Source organism: Pieris rapae, chromosome 19 (genome assembly GCF_905147795.1).
Source record: "Pieris rapae chromosome 19, ilPieRapa1.1, whole genome shotgun sequence".
NCBI lineage: Eukaryota > Metazoa > Arthropoda > Insecta > Lepidoptera > Pieridae > Pieris > Pieris rapae.
The window spans coordinates 55,927-65,714 of NC_059527.1; the positions used below are offsets into that span (position 1 = coordinate 55,927).

At 46.3% G+C, this 9,788-nt stretch overlaps 2 protein-coding genes across 5 annotated transcripts; both read left to right on the top strand.

Moving 5' to 3' along the window:
* Positions 1-225: 225 nt before the first annotated feature.
* LOC110997867 (iron-sulfur clusters transporter ABCB7, mitochondrial) lies at positions 226-3,914 on the top strand. Of its 4 annotated transcripts, none has more exons than XM_022266221.2 (5): positions 226-412; positions 488-593; positions 1,118-1,248; positions 1,984-2,803; positions 2,895-3,914. In XM_022266221.2, the coding sequence occupies exons 1-5, from the start codon at positions 248-250 to the stop codon at positions 3,833-3,835; spliced, it is 2,163 nt and encodes a 720-aa protein (XP_022121913.2). In that variant the 5' UTR covers positions 226-247; the 3' UTR covers positions 3,836-3,914. The 4 variants fall into 4 exon arrangements, with proteins under 4 accessions (XP_022121913.2, XP_022121914.2, XP_022121915.2 ...); XM_022266222.2 differs by having other exon boundaries at positions 1,148-1,248; XM_022266223.2 differs by having other exon boundaries at positions 1,172-1,248.
* A 2,156-nt stretch (positions 3,915-6,070) lies between these two features.
* On the top strand, positions 6,071-8,833 carry LOC110997886. The gene is made up of 7 exons (XM_022266250.2): positions 6,071-6,452; positions 6,614-6,794; positions 6,877-6,941; positions 7,010-7,201; positions 7,276-7,495; positions 7,573-7,701; positions 7,836-8,833. The coding sequence occupies exons 1-7, from the start codon at positions 6,406-6,408 to the stop codon at positions 8,583-8,585; spliced, it is 1,584 nt and encodes a 527-aa protein (XP_022121942.2). The 5' UTR covers positions 6,071-6,405; the 3' UTR covers positions 8,586-8,833.
* The last annotated feature ends 955 nt before the right edge of the window (positions 8,834-9,788 follow it).

Sequence of the window (9,788 nt, forward strand, 5' to 3'; positions counted from 1 at the left end):
GAATATAGACGTTTAACACAGCGTACAGACCACATACTGTTAGTGTAATATCTAATATGTCACTCGAAGAGTTTCAATAAATGCTGCCTGTTGATCTACTAACTATAACAATTTAACAGTATCATATTAGTGTTATGCTGATAATAAAATGGTAGAAATTAAGGTGAAAATAAATGAATGTGTCATCTGAGTACGTCTAATTACTTGTAATATGTAATCTGTGCCCATACTCCATAATATAGCTTTTATGCAGCCAAACATGGCTGCTGTGTTTCTGTCAAATAGACGATTTGATAAAATATTTAGATATAATGATAAAATAAAAAATGTCTTTTATCATAAATCAGTAATATTAAATAAGCCACATTTTACTATTGTATGTAAAAAATGTGCTACTACAAGTAGTTTCAGGGTACGATAGACAGCTACTTTAAACTTATAGATATTTACTTTTCTAATCAATGTTTAATCGTATTATGTTTTCTAGCTTTATTCGTCATCTCCTCCCAGTAGTTCTAATGGTCAAGACACCGCTAAGAATGTACTTGCAGCAGTGTTGGCTAATAAGCCTAAAACAGGAAAAATTCCAGTCGGTAAGGCATATGTAAACATTATTTGTATTACATAAATTCTAATGAGATTGATATATCATACATATTTCATCGAGAAATTCATACATAATTATATTATAATTTGAAAACTTCTATGTGTTTAATATAAATTTTAATAACATTGAGACTGCATATTAACTAGTCCTAATCTTTCCTATTCTGCATGGTAGTTGTAACTTTGCTTGCCAACATTTTATATTAAAGAAAATGAAGTATGTGGAATTAACAAGCAAAATTCGTTTATATAGGTATATAGCAATGTTTAAAAAAAAATTGAATACTTTACAATAGAATATTGTTGGCAACCCTTGTTGTAGCAGTCATGCTCATACTGTTTGTTTACAGATTTATTTTCTAATCATCCTATACTAATGTTAGTTCCTTACTGTAATTTCGCCTGGTTGAACAGTCTTCCTATCCTGCAGTGGTCCTATTATGTTTGTCCATCTCCTCTGTATAAATTCATCCATTCCTCTTTGAGTCCTGATTTTGTCTCCCGCTCCTAGGTATCCAAAAGAGAGACTGCTTTCATCCAGGTGCATCTGTTTTGGCCCGTGAAGATATCAACCTTGGAGATGCCAAGCCGGTTTCCGGGATGGATATGGTGCGGGGGATGATGGAGTATGTGTGGCCTAAGGTGTGGTATAATATATTTAAAATATTTTGATACTTTGACTTAAAGAACACTATTTTTATAGGAAAATTTTTGCAAGACAAGGGCAATAGTACTCTACATGGTCATGAAATTTGCAGCATTTAGGACAAATATTTTTATAGTAAACAACATTAATTCGTAGATAGGCATTAAATGTTAATATAAATAATAAAGCTAGAGCAAAAATAACTCCGTCATACATTATCTTAAATACCTACTACTTACACTTATTCACACATACATGCAATTGTTCTTGTGAACTGTTGGTGTATCGCACACCTTATGCTGTTAATATTTAGAACAACCATGTGCGTCATGTCAGCAGTTGGTCAATATTCAAATGAAATTTGGACAGTGATGTCAGTTTCTAATCCGCGACGCGTACCTCTAGCTCTTGGTCGCTTTGTTCGTATGGCACCCAAATGTCTAGATTTTTTATCATTCCTATTTGACGCTAGTGCTACAATATTGTTTTGAAACAAATTCCTCAGCTCTGCCGTAGTGTGAAAATCAAAATTTACCACAATTTCACAAAAACAATAAAATAACTATCCATAATCAATCCATAGATAATGAAATCTCCAATGACGTACATAAAGATCTATCATAATATAACTAATATTTTCTATCTTATGATAATAGAAACGGAATATAATTTTATTGAGGCGAGGAGGTAGTTGTATTCTAAAGTAGCTCACGGTCAGCAAAAACATTCAGGATGACGCCGCAATAAGAAACCGAGTCGTGCTGTCGTTGTCGCTGTTGTTCGGCGCGAAGCTGACGAACGTGGCCGTGCCGTTCCTGTTCAAGTACGCCGTGGACGAGGTGAACGCGGCGGCGGGCGAAGCGGCGCTCCTGGGACTGGACAGCGCGCCGCAGGCCGTCGGCACGGCCGCCTTCAGTCTGCTGCTGGGCTACGGGCTGGCTCGCGCCACGGCCGCCGGCTTCAACGAGCTGCGCAACGCCGTGTTCGCGCGCGTAGCGCAGCACTCCATCCGGCGCCTGGCCTGCAACGTGTTCGCGCACCTGCACAGCCTGGACCTGGCCTTCCACCTGGGCCGACAGACGGGTGCGCTCTCCAAGACCATCGACCGCGGCTCGCGCGCCATTAACTTTGTGCTGTCTGCCATGGTTTTCAACGTCGTGCCGACGGCTTTCGAGCTGGCGCTCGTGTGCTCCATCCTGGGGCTGAAAGGTGGGCTGGCATTCGCCGGCGTGGCGGGCGGCTGCGTGGCCGTGTACGCCGCCTTCACGCTGGCCGTGACGCAGTGGCGCACCCAATTCCGCGTGCTCATGAACCGGGCCGAGAACGAGGCCGGCAACAAGGCCGTAGACTCGCTCATCAACTACGAGACCGTGAAGTACTTCGGCAACGAGCGCCACGAGCTCGACAAGTACGACGCGAGTCTGCGCAAATACGAGCACGCGTCGCTCAAGACCGCCTCCAGCCTGGCGCTGCTCAACTTCGGCCAGCACGCCATTTTCAGCGCCGGCCTGTCCGTCATCATGTTGTGCGCCGCCAACGAGATTGTCCGAGGTTAGCGGCTACGCTCGCCACCGCCCGGCCCTGTTCGGCTCGACCGAGCCCGGAATCGAGTCTCCGCAACTGATTCGTTCTCTGTTCGCAGGCAACATGACCGTGGGTGACCTGGTGATGGTGAACGGGCTGGTGTTCCAGTTGTCCATCCCGCTGGGCTTCCTCGGATCCGTGTACCGCGAGGTGCGCCAGGCGCTCGTGGACATGCAGACCATGTTCACGCTGATGGCGGTACGGCCGCGCGTGGCCGAGGTGGACCGGGCGCCGCAACTGGCACTGGCGCCGGAAGCGCCCGCCATCGAGTTCCGCAACGTTAGCTTCAAGTACGAGCTGGGCAAGCCCGTGCTCACCGACCTCTCGCTGACGGTGCCCCCCGGCAAGAAGCTAGGCGTCGTCGGCGGCTCCGGCAGCGGCAAGTCGACCCTCGTGCGGCTCCTGTTCCGCTTCGTGGAACCGCAGGGCGGCAGCGTGCTCGTGGGCGGGCGGGACGTACGCGACGTGTCCCTGCGGTCCCTGCGCCGCGCCATCGCCGTGGTGCCGCAGGACTGCGTGCTGTTCCACGATACCATCTTCCACAACTTGCACTACGGCGACTTGGAGGCGCCGCGCGAAGCCGTCGAGCGCGCCGCCCGCCTGGCGGAGCTGCACGACGCCGTGCTGGGCTGGCCTAAGGGCTACGAGACGCAGGTCGGAGAGCGTGGCCTGAAGCTGTCCGGCGGCGAGAAGCAGCGCGTGGCCATCGCGCGCGCCATCCTCAAAAACGCGCCCATTATCGTGTTCGACGAGGCCACGTCCAGCCTGGACTCGCTAACGGAGCACGCGATCTTGGCTGCGCTGCGGGCGGCCACGGCCGGACGCACCTCCGTGTGCATCGCGCACAGACTCAGCACGGTGGCCGACGCCGACGAGATCGTGGTGCTGGAGCGCGGCTGCATCGCCGCCAGGGGCACGCACCGCGAGCTGCTGGCGCAGGAGGGTTCGTTGTACGCGCGCCTCTGGGAGCGCCAGAGGCAGGATGCGCCTAGGCCCTAGCACCAGCCGCCGCCGCCCCGGCCACAGTAGTCCATAAAGTCATTGTACAGTGTCTCGTTAAGTATATTGTTGTGTTACTGTCGCGTGGTTTTATTTATATTCCTCCAATCATTTTTTATAAATCTTATTTATTTTATAAGCCTCACATCTAATGATTAAGTCGGCTTACCTAACTTTAGATGTTACTTTTACACTTGAGACAACAGTAGTAGTTGTAGTATTAGCATTTTAGTTGTAGGTACAACCAAAACAATCTGCATTCCGCAATGCATGAAATCAAAGCATTCGTGCTGATTTGGTGACTACCTTATTGACCTGTGATATAAACGTTAGTTTTTTTATCAATAATAACAGCCGAGTCACGAATTTCCTAAAGCTTAAATGGCGCGCCGTCAAGCTGATACACAGAAAGAGGTGTTTTTTTTCCTTGTGTTAAATATGAAAGCACTTGTTTATATTGAAGGTCATTCCGTTTAAAAAGCACCAATTTTGTATACCATTAAGGCCAGCCGTGTACGGCTCCAGGCAGTTATGACCGACTGCTTGAAGCCGCGACCGCGCGGTCAACTAGGTATAGCCATTCATTCGCTGCCGTACACACGACCGCTCGAGCAGTCGCGACCGCTTCAAGCCGTCAACTACATGATGAAATTCCATCGTGCTGTCGATCAGTGTATGCCAACATACACTGACCGCTCGAGCCGTCTGCGGCTCTAGAGCAGTCGACAGCTCTACGACCTACCGCTCCTTTTATTTTTAATGAATAAAAATTTAAATAATTATTATTTATTTTTCGAACCTCAATGATACTGCTAGTCTTTCTTCTGCTTGGATACTTCTCCTCAAGATTGTGTTTTCACGTTTAATTTTAGACCTGAGTATATTATTCATTTCATCAAACGAAAACACTGACAACCTAAAATAGTTGAAAAGTTTTCTTTATCACTTCTAAGTTCCATAAACAAATGATGGAATTGTCCATGTCGTTCACTTAATTCCAAAATTGGTCGTTTCCGCTTGAGCAGAAGCAGCAAAAGCAGTGTTTCCTCGTCATAATCCATGACTAGACTGCGGTAGAAATTCAACAACCGACTGCTCAAGCAGTCAACGCCGACCGCTCGAGCGGTCCATGTACGTCGGTCGGCCGTTAACTGCTCGAGCAGTTAGTGTACGCCCGCTCTAAGGTCACTTTGAACTTGTCGCTAGAAACGAATCCCGTCACACTCGCGCGAACGCCTGGCGGTTAATGTGAACACGAGCTCGCAACGTTTCTCGCGCCCGCGCGTACCTACGTGAACGAGCACTAAACATTTGGTAGAGCTAACTTTTGTAATGGGACTTGGGAGGACAGGGGCAGTTACTGACATTCACATAATATCACAGTTATGTATTTTAATTTTAAAATCTTTGGGTGGCTGAGTTAGATTAGAAATTCTGAAATATTTGTCACTTAAATACATTCTTCTGAGACTTAAGTTGGGTATCGATGACGCGCTCCTGGCGCGCGCGCCACGAATGACCGCACCGAGAGTGCGTTCCGTGAAACGCGTTCCAAATATTTGAAGTACATAATATATTAAATACCAGAGCCAGTGATTTGGCTTTGAGATATTCTCAATTTTTCATCTGAAAGGGTATATTAAAACGATTCGCCGCTATCTCAGTCGGCGGCAAACAGTTTGTCAACTGGGGACGTAGCCTAAGTCGTGTCGCTTCTGAAATACCTGGAAAGGCAGGTGTTTCCATAGAGTAGATAGACGGATAGAAGTGTCTCGAAAAGCGATCTGTCGTGCATTGATTCGATCGGTCCGTCTGGTTAGCAAACAACCACGTGATCCCTTCAGTGTTACCAACTATGATCAGTTTACAAGACAAGACAATCGCGCAGAGCAATCAGGGTGGAGCTGTTCGTTGTCCACGGTATTCGAAACATTCGCCTCTTTGAGATTTGAGTTAACCACATGTTATGTCGAAAAGTTCTTCCGAACACTCTGCAATTGGGTGTAATATCTAGGATAAGGAAAACAAAAATTTACTTATAAAATAACGAAGCTAGCTCCTACAATTATTTGTTTACAACATTAACGACGATATTAGATTAATTGCATAGTTATATTTATAACCAGGGAACAAGAGATTAGTGTTTGAAGGGAAGGCAAACATTCCTACTATCTAGTGGAATCACTAATATATTGTAAGAGCCAATTTAAAATAAAATTCTGCACACTCGGGCTTTCTTAGTTTTATAAGCTCGGCGATTACTTCAGCATTTATAAGCATACCGAATTATAGAATGAATTAGTGTGCGGCTAATGTAGAGTTACACTATCCTATCCTATTATGGAAGGCATCCCCGGCTGACCCGGAAAACGTACCTACCTATTATACGTGCATAATAAACTTCGCTCTCGGACTGAGAGCAAAGAGTTTATGATTACTATCATTATTACGTTGCTAGGTGTCCGTAACGATAGAAACGAACACACAACATTTGTAGAAATATATAAATGTGACGTGATATTTTATAATATCATAATTAAATCAAGAATGGATTATTATTAAGGCAAAGCATGTCCGTTGCCAGTTTATTGCCAGAAGATAAACGAAAAGATCAAAGGTAAGTCTTTATTATATCGATGAACGCTCGTAGGAAGAACATTTGGCACTTTGTAGTCTGTTTTCCGGTATGGGTTTATGACAAATAATATAAAAGTTATATTACATTAAGAATAACGGGTAAACGTTGTAGTTTGAATAACCTACAAAGTCTTTACCTAGAATCTCCTTGGAGAGCGTGTACAGCAGCAATTCGCGGCTGAACTTGCTGCAAAAGCGGAAGCGCATGAATCCGGCTCAGCCGCAGCATCGACCGCACGGCGAACAGCGTGTGCTGTCTGCTAAGATGCACCGACTCAAGGCGCTACAGAATCAGCTCGCCGACGCGCACTTTCACTTGCAGGTAGTTACTTACATTTACCGTCGCACCCTTCGCTTCCCGCTCCTTACCGCCACTTTATTGACGAACCTTATTCTTCTATCAGGAGCTGAGCAATGAAAATAAAATCCTGCGGTCTTTGCAAAAGAAGCAGGAAGTCGCCCTGCAGCGGTACGTAAACCTAAAATAAGCCCGGTTAATTTGAATTTTTTAAATCGATCAAGGTTTCGCTTACTCAGGTACGACAGTTCGAGTGCGGAGCTTCCGCAAGTTCTGAGCGCGCACAGCGAGGAGATGCGCGTGCAGCAGGCCAAGTACCAGCAAGCTCGCCGTCGCCTTCGCGACCTCGAGGGCCAGCTGCGAGACCGCGACCTGCGTTTGCAGGCTCTGCAGGACCAACACAACCACCTGCTGAACCTCACGCGCGATAAGTACGCTTCTGGCCTCGTGTTTCGCTTAATCCGTTTCGTTTTCATTTCACTCAACGGAGCAGCGTCTCTGCTAGGAATCTACCGGAACGTGAGAAGCTGCAAGCGCAGGTGAGTGAGCTGCGAGAGACGGCGCGGCAGCAGCAGGAGACGATCGCCGGGCTGCAAAGACGGCTGGCGCTCGAGGCTAAGAACTTCAGACATCGGTTGCAGGCCGAAATCGAAAAGCACCGCGACACACGAAACGACCTAGATCTGGCTATCAGCAACGCCGACAAGCTCTCGACCATTATTGAGGTGAGACGGCCTCCGCCGTCGGAAGACGTTTGACAGAGCGGGGGGCGTGCTATGTACTATGTTGTGTTTCATTACAGATAAAAGAGAAGATGATCAGCACGGCCGCCGGTCGCGGCGGAGGTAGAAGCTCACCTCCGAAGATCGCTTCCGTGGCGCAGCTCGCCAGACCTCTGAGTAAAAATAGGAAACATGGTGACGACCGTTCCGTAAGTCATCTTTTACATTTAAGTACTATAATTATTTCTTTTCGTCTACACGGGTGTCATCTGTCTAACATCAGTAGCACACCGGTGTAGACAGAATTCAAATGGCGCTTATTTCAATTTCGTATGAATTATAGGGCGAACGTTATGTTCCGTCGAGACAGGGTGGAGATTTCCGTGCACCGAGCGGTTTGTCCGACGAAGACCAGGTGAGTCGTCCCCGAGATCTTCCTGCCGCGAACGTTGATCTCGCCAAGGCTGTGCAGGAGGGCATGGCGAGTGTGGGCATCCGCGAACAACGCATCGCCGGCACGGAGAACTCGCAAAGTAAAATGGAAGCGATGAAAACGGATTTAATGAATAGAATAAGAAATAACGAGGAGCCCAGGTCGCGAAAGACGAGTGCACTCCGACGACAGGCGACGGAGGAGAGCGTGAGCGAATACGTGGTTGAGGAGGCGGGCCGGGCACGGAGGAGCTCGGGCGTATCCTTTTACGAAGCCGGTCGTGGCGAATCGGAGACCGACACGGAGCGCGGGACCGGAGACGGGACGCAGATGGGCAGACGCGCGGAAAGATACTGCAAAGATATACTCGAGGATATCGAAAAGAGCTCGCGCGTAATCGACGTGCACGTGCGGCAGCTTTCGGCGGCGACGGGAGCGGGCGAGAGGCTAGCCTCGCAGCTGCGAGCCGTCGACCGTGTCAATGAGCTGGTGAACGCTCGCGGGGACCTTCCCGCCGGGGCGATCTCGCAGCTTCAGGACGAGTTCGAGGCCCTGTCGCAACACGCACTGCCTCCGCGTCTCCGTCCCGCTGCCGATCTCCTCGGAGACCGAGCGCTCTCCAACCGGGATCTACTGGACGACTTACTCGGGAAGAAGTGAAGTCCCGCGTCCGATTTCGCTCTATAGAGATAAACTATAGTTTACGTTAACTTTGTAAAGATTTCTATTCTATTATTTTAAAGATAATTTATTTTTTGACTCTTGTTAAAATTGACGGGTAAAAAGAATTTCCTGTATGTGTGAAGATTTTGTGACGTTTGTGTACCTCTTTCTTATTTAATTGTACTTGAAATTTTATACCGATTGTGTGAATAAACGTCAGTTATTTCAATTGATTAAAATAGTCTTCCCACCAAAAGTATTTTCATTTTATAACAGTATAACCAAAATAATTTTTACTCAACATAATCCGAGTTCAAATATCCAGCTTCCTGAAGTTCCGAATCCGAGTTCATATATCCAACTCTACAAACTACGCTTTAGTCAAAATAAGCTTTGCGAGAGAGGATTGGTTATTTGCTATTTTGGCTCCTCTCGGCAGAGATTAGGTTTGTGCCCTTTGATCCTCTTGACAAATGATGACCAGGTCACAATCTACAACAACAAGTGACAAGTTTGTGCTGGCAGTGGTAATCAGTTACAGATCGTGAAGCTCGCTGTGTTCCAGCAAACATCATTCTTTTTTTATAATCCTTTTTTAGCTTTGAAGCTTTAGGCTGCATTAACAGCAATTATCTATTTATTTGAATTGACTTTTTTATTCTGTCCATGCGATATGAAGTGGCGTTTATAAAACGGCGAAAACAGCTATAATAAAACAAAACAACTCATGGCCAGTATTTAGATACCGTGCGTGTTTGTTGGGAGTCAACATAATTTACGCAGATTGTTTGAGATGAGATTGCAGTATCACAGTATTGGACGTTTTAATATTATGAAAGCCCTAATGTACCATAACTGTTGTTTTATAATATAAGGTATGGTATTAACTGGTTTATTCTATATTGTGGTCGCTTATCTGAAGCTGCCAGCTTTTAGTATTCCGACCATCCAACTATTAAGTTACTAACTGATGATTTTTTTGGATAAAATTTAAATACGAAATTGTCAGCCTGTACGAGCCTTACTGTACATTTTGCTTACTCAGGTTTTCTCAGTTTTATAAGCATGATGATTCTCTATATTTTATATACGTCCCAAGGTTCGTACATTTTGCTCATTTAGGTACAAACGTGATGATTTACCCTATATGTGCGTGCCCTGGCACTTGGATCACTAATAAGCATGACGATTTCCTAAATC